At 34.0% G+C, this 15,565-nt stretch overlaps 1 protein-coding gene across 1 annotated transcript in view; it reads left to right on the top strand.

Moving 5' to 3' along the window:
- Positions 1-15,565, top strand: part of LRP1B (LDL receptor related protein 1B) — a 2,178,569-nt gene that overhangs the window by 1,600,844 nt on the left and 562,160 nt on the right. Inside the window, exons 38-41 of the mRNA XM_086368415.1 lie at positions 12,024-12,150; positions 12,286-12,437; positions 12,732-12,856; positions 14,205-14,573. Of these exons, the coding sequence (XP_086224541.1) occupies positions 12,024-12,150; positions 12,286-12,437; positions 12,732-12,856; positions 14,205-14,573 (773 nt within the window). The remainder of the gene's footprint in view (positions 1-12,023; positions 12,151-12,285; positions 12,438-12,731; positions 12,857-14,204; positions 14,574-15,565) is intronic.

Here is a 15,565-nt window from a genome sequence, read left to right as displayed (position 1 = left end):
GTAAAAAATAGAAAGTTTGTTGAGAAGATAGTAGGGTATAAAGAAAGGTTTTTCTTAGTATGGGACCAGGGAGGTATTGCACATATTCATCAACTGAGGGGTGGAAGAAAATGTGTGTAAAGAGGAGATAGATTCCAAGGAGTTTAGCAGTAACCTTGGCAGGGAAGAAGCAATAGGGTGGAATAGGAAGAATGGAGGATAGCAGATGGAAAAGATTTGAATCTTAAATCAGGTATCTCTGAAAACAGATCCTGGAATGAAAATTCAAGTCAGGTAGAAGTCAGATAAGAAAGGGGCCAAACAAAGGTTAGACTGTGAACCTTGGAAAGTTTTGGAGGGTAAACCTCACTTAGCAAGGGAGCTTGACTTCGAACTCCCAGCCAGTTATTCACTGGATAGGGCAACCCTGGGGAGATATACATTCCCAAGATTTCTTGCTCTCAGCACCACTTGCAAAAGGAGATTCTAGTAGCTGTCCTCTGAAAAATGTTGCCTATATGAGTTACTAAAAAGAAAAGGGCACAGTATCTGGGTATTGGAGTGCCTAGAAATCGCAAACAGGATCGAGGGTGTCTAAATGCAGCACCCATGGTGTCCACTACAGTTTGGAAGGTCAGTGTGGACATTTCCTACCTTTGATATCTTTTTAAGTATCTTGATCTCAAATGCTATATCATTTGTGGTTATTGGGAAGATTAAATGAGGTAAATTTAAATAGGAGGATTATATTAGGGAAAGTTCTCTTCTATTTTTGGCAATGGAATGAATGAAGGGGACAGAGTACGCCAGTTGTTGTTCAGTCACTCAGTTGTGTCTGACTCTTTGTGACCTCATGGACTGCAGCACGCCAGGCTTCCCTGTCCTTCACCATCTCCCAGAGTTTGCTCAAACTCATGTCATTGAGTTGGTGATGCCACCCAACCATCTCATCCTCTGTCGTCCCCTTCTCTTCCTGCCTTCAATCTTTCCCAGCATCAGGGTCTTCTCCAGTGAGTTGACTCTTCATATCAGGTGGCCAAAGTATTGGAGCTTCAGCTTCAGCAGTAAGAATATGCCAGTAGAATCTATTTTAGAGGTTAAAATTAGTGAAATTGAAGAAAGTCATAGATGATATGCATAGAATTAGTGGCTATAAGTGAATAGGTAGATTTGCTGAAATTATTGTGGCAAATAGAATATGAATAAAAAGGATTAAGCAACATGTGTCCAGCTGCAATGAACTTCTAGAATCTAATGAGGTATTTATATGACCTTGAGTAAGAATGCTTGGTAACTTAGCAGTAGAAAAATGATGGGAAAAATAACCCCAAAAGGGAGCAGGTGATAACATAGTCAAAGTTGGCAATTATAAGGGAGTAAACATGAGTTGCTAATCAAGAGATGAGGTCTAGAAATTAGTGATGAAGTGGAATGAAACCAAGAACAGGAAGTTAGAGTAATGTAAGGTTGAGGCAAAAGAGAGATAGATGTAAGTCCCTGAAACAGAAAAGATGAAGAAGCATGAGCTGGGATGTTCACAGGATCAACAACATGAGTCATAAGGTCTCTAAGTATGTCATCTTGGAGGGGGAAGATGGCAAAATTGTCAGCTATTAGTAAAGCAATTAAATGGATTTGGTGTTTAAATGTATTAGAGCGAATATACACATTCATAATGTGAATGTTTTGAAATAGAGTATATAACCTCAAAGAAAGTTTTTTTTTTTTTCCCCCTTACTTAAATATACTTCACTTTTATTCTAGACACAATGGCATCCATTTCTTTGGGCATCTCATTGCAGTTACTCTTCGATTCTATCATCTTTAACTTACAATGAAGATTTTCCCTTTGCTTTCAACTAGGCTCAGATCCCTCTTATTTGAAAAGAAAAATGCTGCCCTATTTCTCTCTGCATGTTTACTTCTCTAGTTCTTAGAAGTAAATGTCTCATCATTGAATTTCTGAAATGAGTTTTCAGCTTTAGTTCTTTCTAGGAATATCTAAATTTATCCATAGCCAAATCCAGATTTTTTTTTTTCAGGTTTCATACTGCTTGCCTTCTTAACTTTTCCATTGATTATCCACTCAAGAGTTTTGCTCTGTTACCTTCTTTAACTTGGAGTTTTACTGTTCTCTCTGATCCCTCCTATATATATATAGGTTTTTTTTTTTTTTTTTTTTTTGAGCACTGTGTATCTGTTCTGAGCACACACATTTAAAGCTTTGTATGCTATTTTCTCACTTGCTATATTTATCTTTTACATATATTTTCATGTTTCTAACTTTAATCATTGCATTACATCCAATATTTTATCTTCATTCCTTTTATTTCTGTTTACAATTTCCTTTAGAAATGATTTATTCTTATTTCAGTGACATCCAACTTTCACTAAAATTTTTTTTATCTACTTTCATATACTACATCTATTTTTCATCTACTTTCTGTCCTAAACATTGTGTCTTTTTGTGTAACCATGGTTCTTTTGTCCTGACAAGATCGAAACTTAGACTTTCCACAGGTTTTCATCAACTATTTCAATCTGTCTGTAAATCCTGTCATTTTTTATCTCCAGGTGTCTCTTAAGTTTTCCACTTCTCTCCATTGTGACTCTGAGCTCAGAGCTGACTTAGCTGGCAGATCTCAGTAAACACTTTTGATTTATTAATTTTGAGCCTCCCCTCCCCACAAGATTCACATTTCATCCCTCAAAAAAAATCTTTGACATGAATAGCCATTTTAAATATTATTTCTCTATCTTCACTTCTTAAAAACTTTTCTTCAGTATTACTGCATCTATAGACATTTTTCAGGATTCAAAATTGACTTGATATACCTTTTTAGATATTATGTTTCTTTTCAGGAAATGTTTATTACTGCTTGGAAATATTAGTGAAAAGTGTCTTCCAATACCTTATCTATATGCTTACTGATGAGTTTAGAGGAGTGGGAAAAGGGCTTATCAATGATCACTCTGCGTAAAAGTTACTTAAACACCGATTTCCAGGTAATATTACATAGTCATATAAGTGTCAAAATTCATATCATAGGAATGAAGTACAGCATTTAAATATTCTGCCTAAAGTTAAAAAGTGGCAGGTGTCCTTACCAAAGGAAAAGGTGAACCATAATGGAGTAAATCAGCTGAATCCAAAATATAAATGTTCCTTGAAGAGTGGGGCATGAAGCCTGATTTTGAACAATGGAGACTTGAAGTCTTTTAAAGTGTATCCAAATGCAAAATAGAAAGTGTATATGAATTTGGTTTAGCTTGAAAAATCAGTTTCTCTCCTCCACTGACTCCCTTTTTCTTTGGTAAGGCCTCACTCTTTAAAAAATTAAAATGTAATCTCTTTATGCTAAAAAGTGTTTTTCTACCTACAACAACAACAACAAAAGATGTGTAGAAAGTCACAGTATGATATCAAAAAAGCTAGTTAATCTTCCATGATGTATGATCTCTAAATGAAGCACAAATACTCTATTTTTCCCCCTTTTTAGGCACCAGGATCTACATTGCCTCTCTTAATTTAGCTTTATATCTCTATGAGCATAAATAACTTTCTGAGAAGTGTTCCTTTCCATGGCAAAGATCCAGCTTTCTGTGGTATCTTGGTATTCAACAAGTACACCTGTTAAATGGTCTTTGATTGATTACATATATGTGTATGTGTGTGTGTATATATATGTGCATTTTGAATATGTTCAATAATATATAGAAGGTCTTGAATTAAAGTTTAACATCTTTGAAACAACAAAAGTATAGCATAGTTTAACACCATCTCCTAAAGTATATTTTGTATCTGAAGTCAAGGTGATATACAATAAAGAAGGAATTAACTTTGATTTGCAATAGAAATAATGATGGAATCAGGGTGCTAATTCATAACATTAATATACCATGATGGTTAAGTAACTCAGAAATACCACAATAGTACCCCAAATCACATCCGCCTTTTTCTATTAATACAAGACTCTGAGAGAGGCATATTAACAAATTATAAGGACAAATGAAAGAAAACTGCTGTGTTTTATTTTCCATTAAGTATTTTCTCCAAAATTCTACTTCAATCACTCTTCTTTCAAAGATAGTTATGTCTTACCTGTTTTTTTCCCTATATGTTTCTCATTTCTTCACCTCTAAGCACAAATCTTAAATCTTACCTTTCCCACTGAAAAGAAAAATGAAGGGCCAGAAGTGATAAAGATGCCTTCTGCTTTCATTGCAGGTACAAGCTAGTGAGGGAGAAAGAAAACCCAGAAAGGTCATGGCACTTCCTTTTGTAAGAAGGAGGCCCTGGGCCAGACTACCAAAGCCATGTTGAATGGAGACCAGTAACAGTTGCACAAAAGTATAGGACCTTGTTCCTAATTCTTAAGAGATCCAACCAGTAAAAATTCAGTAAAGGGTAAACGAGAAGTTTAAGATATTTCTCTGTCTGCTTATAGAAATTTCTTCAGTTTGTTTTAACATGGGATATCCAGGGCAGGTTGATATGACTGATATATAAGATGGTTTGGGTGTCATGAAACCAGTTAAAATTTTCTGTATAATATTTTAAGAATTCCAAATCAACTCATGAGCACTAGAAGTCTAGGCTCTTGGAGTCTGTGTTAAATATTTCATAGGAAAATGCATATATTATAGGGAAACATCAAGTGTTATAAATTGAGAAAACAAAAAGGAAATTAAAAAATGGACCACTCACTCAGGAAAACAACTGTTAACCATATAAATACAAACTAATATGTGTATATATATATATGTATATGTATATGTACACATTTATTAAAATGAAAGGATGGGAAATATGGCAGGATATAAATAGATACATAAAATAAGGAATTAAATATAAACCTAACATGTTATGGAATTACAGATGAAATGGAATGTTTCTTTCTAAAGATTTTTTCTCCATATTTCTCCACTGTTGGCTGGGCACACACATAATTGTTTTACGTAATTACTTAATATTGCAAAGTCAGTTCAGTTCAATTCAGTTGCTCAGTTGTGTCTGACTCTTTGTGACCCCATTGACTGCAGCACACCAGGCTTCCCTGTCCATCACTAACTCCCAGAGTTTACTCAAACTCATGTCCATTGAGTTGGTGATGCCATCCAACCATCTCATCCTCTGTCATCCCCTTCTCCCCCCACCTTCAATCTTTCCCAGCATCAGGGTCCTTTAAAATGAGTCAGTTCTTCATATCAGGTGGCCAAAGTATTGGAGTTTCAGCTTCAACATCAGTCCTTCCAATGAATATTCAGGACTGATTTCCTTTAGGATGGACTTGTTGGATTTCCTTGAAAAGTCAAGAAGGAATCTAATGTAAAACTTAATGATAAAAAATAACAGAATACCACCTGAAGAAACAGGTCTTCAATATTAAGAAATAATAAAAATATTTCTAAGTTGAAACAGAGACAACAACCAAGATGGCCTGTATCTTTATTTGCTTAGAAAGTTCACCTCTGAAGTTGTTTATGGGGATTACAACTTCTCTTACCATAGCACTTGCACAGTTTTTGTGTTGAAGCCCCTACTTTCATGACTTACAGAGACTTAAAACTAGCAAGTTTTAAGCATTGCTGTTAACATTTTTCTCAGGTAATTCTTTATTTACCCATTTGTGTCTGTCATTAAACAGTGACCTTTATAAGGGTCACTGAGTCCAATTCATCTCTTATTATCAGTTCCTGGCACTTAATAGATACCTATTTAATATTTGTTGAATGAGTGCATGACTGCAATGAAAGAATACTTTTGAGAATCATCCACCAAACCACTACAAAAAAATTAGAAAGTAGTATTCAAGGTTATATTCTCTCTAGACTTTCTTTGAGCAGAGTGTTCCAGTATCTGTGGTTGCATTCTTTTTATACTTTCAGGAGCCTCTAAGAAATAGTAACACATCAGGACTTGAAAAGTGATTTGGGATTGGCATGTAATACTTTGTCAAAACAAAAATTGCACACAAATGAAGACAAAAGGGGTGTGAATAATCCCTCTCAGAAATAGAGGAATATACCGTATTCCTCATAGAGGATGAAGGATGTCAATTCACATATTCATGAAATGTATTCAAACTTTGACAATACTGTATTATTTTGCTTGTGCTTTGGCATGAATTTAGAGACAGATATATGGGCTGAGGTATACAATTAGTATGTGTTTTAAGTGATTCTAGTGATATTGCTCAGTTACTATTCCCGATATATAAAACCCTATAGGGCTTTTGTCTTTCTTACTTTCTACAGATAAACTAACACAATGTTGAACTCCACTCTAGCAGAGAACAGAGTGACATTCTTCATTCTCTTTTCAACCAATTGCCTATGTTAGAGATTAATGTGATATTCATTTTTTGTACCAGCATGGCAATTTTTGACTATTTCAGGTTTTCTCCAGCACATCTGATAAAGTATCTATGTTATATTCTCTTAGGGAAAGGATAGGACTAGAGGAAATAGCAAATTTATTGTAAAAATTGCAACCCAGATCTATGCTCCAGTGAAAGAGTCAAAGAACCTTAAAAGAAAATGATTGATTCAAATTAGAGGCTTTTCACTATTTTTCATATATTTAAAATATGAGAATCATATTTAATATATGTCTGTAACAATTTAAACATGTTCATTCTTCTCTTACTCATATTCCTTTATTCTTTCCCCACCAGATTTGGAGCTTAGGTTTCCTGTTAGCCTTCTTTCCCCCAAAATATTTTTTGGAACTATTCAAAGACATGTATAGTACCTTGAAAGTATATTTTTCAGCAGAATCTAATTGTTATGTAAAAATATTTGTTTTCCATTATTAACACACCTATGTGTAAACTAATTCTGTGATCACTACAATTATAAATTAAAAAACTTTTGGGGACTCAACTCTACCCAATAGTCTTCTACATATTACTGAAATATCAAAAGTTAATTGGAAGTTAACTTGTAATATGTATTCTTTGCACATATTCCTGTCAAGAACTTCTATGTCTAATTAAGACAATAGGGATATTTGTGTTATGATGATTTCTGATATTAGTAGTATTTCTATAATATTTCAAACCACTTTTGAATGTCTGGTTTTTTTTAATCTGTTTTTAATTCTGTAACTGTAAGCTTCTGTGAATGAGGGTATTTTCAGTGTAAAACAAAGTATTATCCAGAGAAATGTCTTTTGCAGCATTTGATTTTGATAATTTAAAAAATTTCTGGATCTGGGATAGCCTTGAAAAGTATTTTCAGGGCTAGATCAACCAAGTTAATACTCTAAAGGCAATTTTCTTGGTTGTATCATATGAACCAACAAACACTTCACAACAGCAAAACTAAACTCATATGGGGATGATACAATTTGAAATGCTATCACTGAATCTTAATTTCCATGGAGTCTCAAAAACCAGTGAAAACAATTTTAATTTCTTCCCATTGCTAGATATCACATTTAGATATGAAGAATCTATGTTCATTAAAAATAAATCAAACATGTATATGTAAATTGCTTCTTAAATTATTCATAAGTTTCTCCCTTCAGTTTTGTAAGTAGCATTCTTTCTCTACATTTGGTTTATCATTCCCAAAGGTTTTCAAGGTGTTAATTTTGTACTCTCCATTTCAGTTTAATGAGCAAATCAGTTGTTATTTACCTGACATTCATAAAATGTTGCTTAACTTTGGTGGGTGTAGAATCTTTTAGTTGTATTAAGCTGATAAATATTTTAGCCACAAAAGTGATGCCTGCAGTCAGTTTTGTCCTATTTAGCTATGTTGTAACAGTTTGTCAAATTACTACTGAAAATTGAATAAACTCTGTATTCAAGACAGTTTTATTTTGAATATTTTTTTATTCCTAATTTTGTTGCCATTCATCTAAGCCTCCTGCATGGAAGTATTGCAAATTTAAAATAGGAGGAAACAAGGGATAAAGAAGGAGAGACTTATTTTTAAGACTAAGACTTTTTTCATATTTTGTTTTGTGTTTTAAGTATGGAGATTTTTGCTATATTTATACCTAGGGGAAAATAACATTTGATATTGTTGTTGTATTATATTTGTATTTTTTGAGACAACATAGAGAAGAAGGTACAGACCTGGGTTAATAAAGCCTGTGTGCAGTTCCCTTATCAGCCATGTGATTATGATCATTAACTCCCTGAATTGCAGTTTCTATAGTTGTGAGATTTAATATGTTAAATGGCTGATTTGACCTACTCACTTGATATAATATTTTTATTAGTCATTTAGTACATTTGAAAGCAGTTTACTATTAAATAAAATATATATTATACTCCCTTCCTTCCATATTTTAACTCTGGAATATATTAAAAGTATATGACAAGAATCATATTGAATAAATAAGCACATCTGTCGTGGTGCCTAAAATGCCTCCTTCACAGTATAACGTTCTTCCCATCTTAACAAACAACTGATTAGTCATTTTAATGTCATTGGTAATGCTAAAATTTCTCCTTGAAAAGTTAAATGATGCAACACATTTACCTTTCAGTTAAAATATTAATTTTTAATAATTTTTTAATGCAATGTCCCTTAAAGACTTAAAACTCATAATTTTAATACAAGTATAGGTATCATCATGCCTGCTTCAACCTAGATATAATCAGTAAAATATTAATAGTTGAATTTCTTGCTACAAAGTTTTCCCTTTTTGATTTATAGAGCTTATAAATAGGAGTGAAAGTTTCTTCAGAATTAATATACTTGGGATTCCAGCCATAGCTCAATTTGGTTGTAAAAGTCCAATGCATTTATTTTATACAGCATTTTCAGGGGGAAAAATCAACTTTTAAGATAAATCAAAACAATATGTATAAAGGATATACACATATTTTTATATAGTTTAGTATTTTCATGGAGAAATACAAAATGTGAACATCAGATCAGATCAGATCAGATCAGTCGCTCAGTTGTTTCTATATGCAGTCTCACTTTCTCTTCTTGTGTACGATTGCTTATATCAGTCAGTTCAGTTGAGTTCAGTCACTTAATCATGTCTGACACTTGGCGACCCCATGAATCGCAGCACATCAGGCCTCCCTGTCCATCACCAATTCCTGGAGTTCACTCAAACTCATGTCTATCAAGTCGGTGATGCCATCCAGCCATCTCATCCTCTGTCGTCCCCTTCTCCTCCTGCCCCCAATCCCTTCCAGCATCAGAGTCTGTTCCAATGAGTCCATTCTTCGCATGAGGTGGCCAAAGTACTGGAGTTTCAGCTTCAGCATCAGTCCTTCCAAAGAACACCCAGGGCTGATCTCCTTCAGAATGGACTGGTTGGATCTCCTTGCAGTCCAAGGGGCTCTCAAGAGTCTTCTCCAACACCACATTTCAAAAGCATCCGTTCTTCGGTGCTCAGCTTTCTTCACAGTCCAACTCTCACATCCATACATGACCACTGGAAAAACCATAGCCTTGACTAGATGGACTTTTGTTGGCAAAGTAATGTCTCTGCTTTTCAGTATGCTGTCTAGGTTGGTCACAACAAATATGCACAGAGTATACACTCTTTTGTGTGATGAGTCAATGATTGCCATATTTTTCTAAACTTTAGTCACTGCTATTTTCTGACAGCTGAATAAAGCTTCACTGGGCATAACTTCAGAAGAATAGATCTGGTTTATCTGAAAGCATGAATTTCTGTATTGTAATAACAGAAGCAGAAGATATTAAGAAGAGATGGCAAGAATACACAGAAGAACTGTACAAAAAAGATCTTCAGGACCAAGATAATCATGATGGTGTGATCACTCACCTAGAGCCAGACATCCTGGAATGCGAAGTCAAGTGGGCCTTAAAAGCATCACTACGAACAAAGCTAGTGGAGGTGATGGAATTCCAGTTGAGCTATTTCAAATCCTGAAAGATGATGCTGTGAAAGTGCTGCACTCAATATGCCAGCAAATTTGGGAAACTCAGCAGTGGCCACAGGACTGGAAAAGGTCAGTTTTCATTCCAATCCCAAAGAAAGGCAATGCCAAAGAATGCTCAAACTACCACAAAATTGCACTCATCTCACACACTAGTAAAGTAATGCTCAAAATTCTCCAAGCCAGGCTTAAGCAACATGTGAACTGTGAACTTCCAGATGTTCAAGCTGGTTTTAGAAAAGGCAGAGGAACCAGAGATCAAATTGCCAACATCCACTGGATCGTGGAAAAAGCAAGAGAGTTCCAGAAAAACATCTATTTCTGCTTTATTGACTATGGCAAAGCCTTTGACTGTGTGGAAAATTCTGAAAGAGATGGGAATACCAGACCACCTGATCTGCCTTTTGAGAAATTTGTATGCAGGTCAGGAAAAAACAGTTAGAACTGAACATGGAACAACAGACTGCTTCCAAATAGGAAAAGGAGTACGTCAAGGCTGTATATTGTCACCCTGCTTATTTAACTTATATGCAGAGTACATCATGAGAAACGCTGGACTGGAAGAAACACAAGCTGGAATCAAGATTGCTGGGAGAAATATCAATAACCTCACATATGCAGATGACATCACCTTTATGGCAGAAAGTGAAGAGGAACTCAAAAGCCTCTTGATGAAAGTGAAAGTGGAGAGTGAAAAAGTTGGCTTAAAGCTCAACCTTCAGAAAACGAAGATCATGGCATCTGGTCCCATCACTTCATGGGAAATAGATGGAGAAACAGTGTCAGACTTTATTTTTTGGGGCTCCAAAGTCACTGCAGATGGTGACTGCAGCCATGAAATTAAAAGACGCTTAGTCCTTGGAAGGAAAGTTATGACCAACCTAGATAGCATATTCAAAAGCAGAGACATTACTCTGCCAACAAAGGTTGATCTACTTAAGGCTATGGTTTTTCCTGTGGTCATGTATGGATGTGAGAGTTGGACTGTGAAGAAGGCTGAGCGCTGAAAAATTGATGCTTTTGAACTGTGGTGTTGGAGAAGACTCTTGAGAGTCCCTTGGACTGCAAGGAGATCCAACCAGTCCATTCTGAAGGAGATCAGCCCTGGGATTTCTTTGGAAGGAATGATGCTAAAGCTGAAACTCCAGTACTTTGGCCACCTCATGTGAAGAGTTGACTCATTGGAAAAGACTCTGATGCTGGGAGGGATTGGGGGCAGGAGGAGAAGGGGACGACAGAGGATGAGATGGCTGGATGGCATCACTGACTCGATGGACTTGAGTCTGGGTGAACTCCGGGAGTTGGTGATGGACAGGGAGGCCTGGCGTGCTGGGATTATGGGGTCACAAAAAGTCGGACACGACTGAGCGACTGAACTGAACTGAATATAAATATTATATTTCTTGAAAGAATAGGTGAAATAAAACATGGATTATGTACCTTCTGTGTTTTAACATTTCATTTATTGACATGTTTTATTTCTGCATTTTCTGTCTGATTTTCTTTCTATATTTTAATTTCTTCCATAGTACTTCCATATTACAGATTACTAAAATAAGCTTTGCTTTGTATGAATTCATGCTTTAAAATGGCATCACAAGATAATTTATATAATTCAAACTAGAAGAGCTAGCCATTTAGCAATCTAAGTGGACAGAATTGAAATTTATACTGCATTTGTGTATGCATTCATAAATTACCTAGTGCTGTAGGTTAACAGTGAATAATAAAGATCTCTGTCCTCATTGTGCTTAACATCTAATAGCACCCAAATATATCAATAAAAAGTAAAATTGTAAAGAAATACAAATGTAAATTTGCCACTCTAATTCACACAATGAAGTAGAATGTATGGTGCAAAAATCAGAACATAGAAGGCTTCTTGAAGGAAATGATGTTTGTGATATCAAATACAGGAGCAAATTAAGCAAGTATAAGGCATTTCAGGTAGGGTAGTGTGTACACAGGGTATTTTGGAAACTCTTCCTAGTACTTTCTATGAATAGCTAATTTTTTACAATAAAAATTATTTTATTGCAAACAAATACATACATATATTTATTTGTAAAAGGTATTTTTGTTGTTAATATGAATGTTATTGCTGTTTTTATTAATAATATACATTTTTGTGTTTACCTGAGTTTACCTAAAATTTCATTTCAGCTACTTGTTCTGGACTGAGTGGGGACAGATGCCCTGCATTGGAAAGGCTCGCTTAGATGGCTCAGAGAAGGTTGTCCTCGTGAGCATGGGAATAGCATGGCCAAATGGTATCTCCATTGACTTTGAGGTCTGTTGGTTGTCTTAAGTGTTTAAACTGCATTAAATGCAAACTTGCTTTACTCAATTTTTAGTGTTCTCTTATTTTCTTTGTAAAACACTTAATAAAAAACAGCTTGTAATATTACTTTTCAATCGATCTTAGGAAAATAAATTGTACTGGTGTGATGCTCGAACAGACAAGATAGAAAGAATTGACCTTGAGACTGGTGGGAATCGTGAGATGGTGCTGTCAGGGAACAATGTGGATATGTTTTCAGTTGCAGTCTTTGGGGCTTACATCTACTGGTCTGACAGGTAATTTATTTTTTCATAAGTATTTGAGTCTCAAAATGTTATTTTAGTGTCAGTTGATTTACCCTTGTAGGATTAGCCATTTCTTACCAAGGTCACAAAAAAATCTCACAAACCATGTAATTTCCACAAAAAAAGCAGTTGCTCTTGCTATTCCAGGCTCAACTCTTTCAATGTCACAGACTAATGTTGGTTTCTTTCCCTTCTGCTGGGCCATCTGTTATCTTCAGCTTAAATAACTGGTTTGGTTTGAATTAGTTAAAGATTATTAATCGTGTATGTTCGACTTCTTGGCAGAGCACATGCCAATGGGTCCATCAGAAGGGGCCACAAGAATGATGCCACAGAAACTGTAACCATGAGAACGGGTCTTGGAGTCAACCTGAAGGAGGTTAAAATCTTTAACCGAGTAAGAGAGAAAGGTCAGTGCTCTTCTATTATCAATACATTTTATGCTATTTTTTTCTCTTATTTTTTTAACATTTATTTATCAACCTAACTTAGATATTAATTTTTATAAGTCCCAAACCTCAAGACCCTCTTTTTTTTACCCCCTAATTTCTAACAAAAATTATATGGTAGCCTAATGAAATTAATTTATAATCATTCATAGATAGATATTTTTGCCTAGACAGTGCATGGATATGGACATGTTATATACTTGGCCTGTCTTCAGTATAGGTTTAGACTAAGTAATATAGAAACATTTGATAAATACATATATTTAACCTAAGTATAAAAAGCACAATTAGGATATTAGCAAAGAGCAGCCAAATGTTTTTCCATTTTATTTAGAACTGACCAAACATGCTGCATTACTTGGCCCAAAAGGTTGTCTTCATGTCAGATTATATTTTAATATATAAAGTGATGATGGCTTCGGAAGGTTGCTATTAGTGTGAAATGTGTCCACAGTCATCATTTCTTTGAAATATGTTTCTTTAAAACATATTTCTTTAAAATATGTTTCCTTAAAACGTATTTCTTTAAAATATGTTTCCTTAAAACATTTTTCTTTAAAATATGTTTCCTTAAAACATATTTCTTTAAAATATGTTTCTTTAAAACATTTTTCTTAAAATATGTTTCTTTAAAACATTTTTCTTTAAAATGTTTTTAAACTGGTATGACAGTGACTTAGATATTTTTTAATATCATTTCTATTAAGATAATATTTATTTTAAGTGCCGTTAGAGGATGATGGATTCATGAAGGAGAATTAGTCTGACATAGAAATCTTAATAGCATATTACACACTCACTCAAAACTGGAGTAAAAAACTTATGCCCAGTATACTTAGGATGTTAGTAACATTGGAACCATGAATTTCTTTAATACCTTATATACTTCATAGACACAGGTAGTGCTTCTTTGTTTTCCTTGGTGAACTCAGTTCATGTTTTGAGTGAATTAGTTACTTGCTCCAAAGATTACAATACTTGAAACCTATTGTAATCTCAGTATCAAGTTTCAAAAAAGTTATGTACTTAACTAACAGATTAAGGTTAACTTTTAAATAATTCTCTTTAGATGGTCAGGGAAGCAGAAGAGTGTGAAATAATAAATCTAAGGTTTTAAAGTGGAGTGACTAAAAAAAACAAAACAAAACAGTACTTTACAGTGTTTGATTTTTTTACTGACCAGTCTAAAATTAAGAATAAAATAATCCAGAAGATTCAATGTTAATTTTTAATATGTTTCTAAGAAAAAACTATATGGAAAACAAAAGCAAAAGCACAATGTGTGTATGTATCTTTTTCTTCTCTCTAGGGACCAATGTTTGTGCCAAGAACAATGGGGGATGTCAGCAGCTCTGTCTTTATCGAGGAAATTCCTGGAGAACTTGTGCTTGTGCCCATGGATATTTGGCAGAAGATGGAGTTACATGCCTAAGGCATGAAGGCTATTTGCTGTATTCAGGGAGAACAATATTAAAAAGTATTCATCTTTCTGATGAAACCAACTTAAATTCACCAATAAGGCCATATGAAAATCCACGTTATTTCAAGAATGTCATAGCCTTGGCTTTTGACTATAATCAAAGAAAAGGTAGCAACCGAATCTTCTACAGTGATGCACACTTTGGAAATATACAGCTTATTAAAGATAACTGGGAAGACAGACAAGTAATTGTTGAAAGTAAGTACAACATTTTTTTTTAATAGTTTAGTGGAAACGGGTATCATTTGGAGTAATAGAGAAATTAGAGTGGTGATTGCATGTAGTAATTACATTTTCCTAGAGTTTTTATTCTAAAACAAGTGCAACTATATCATCCAAAACCCCAAAAGTCAAAGAAGCAATTAACTGCTTAACGTGTACAGCATGAATATTATGATTATTAGCTTCTAATCATGGAACATTCAGTATATTCCTTTATAATGTTTATTATAAATGTTTATTAAAATTCATGGGAAATAATTTTTAGTATAAAACTTACTAATTTTATTTTCTTCTAATGGGAGAAATTATATCTTTAGGGATACCTATCTAATTATATTTGGTGAATTTTATTTTCTCAAATATCACAGATTATCTTTGTTATATCAAAGATATATCTTTGTGATATATCTGTTACATATCTTTGTTATATATTTGTTATATATCTGTTATATCACAGATATAACATTCTTGATGAGAGAATGTAACTAATGAATTAATATTTTTAAGACATTTAAAAAATTTTATAAGACAGTCATTTTAATATTTTATGGGATTCAAATGTAATATTGTATGAATCATCTATGTAATTTAGAGAAACCTCTTCCTGTCATCCAATTTTACAGGAACTATCTTCCTATTCCTTGTTTAACGTATGGAACATATTTCCATATATTCCTTACTTTCCCAATTTTACTTTATTGAGGTCAACCTTTGTCATTACTTTTTAAATTTCAAAGTAATACATAAGTTTATTGTAAAATGTTCAAGTAATATGGATTTGAAAGGAAGTTTTTGCCCCATCACTGCAACATCAATTCCGTTTACTTACTTGTGACAGCTGTCATGCCTCCAGAATTTTCTATATGTATGTGTTTCATTTGTAATTACAAAAATGGAATGATCTGTATGCAACATTCACCTGCTTTTTTCACTTAGAATATATCTTTAAAGGCTTTCATTTAAGTATA

Source organism: Bos grunniens, chromosome 2 (assembly GCF_055505025.1).
Source record: "Bos grunniens cultivar Pamir isolate PY7600 chromosome 2, Bosgru_T2T1.0, whole genome shotgun sequence".
Taxonomy (NCBI): Eukaryota; Metazoa; Chordata; class Mammalia; order Artiodactyla; family Bovidae; genus Bos; species Bos grunniens.
Note: the sequence above shows the minus strand (reverse complement) of the source record. Positions and strands in the feature narration are given on the sequence as shown.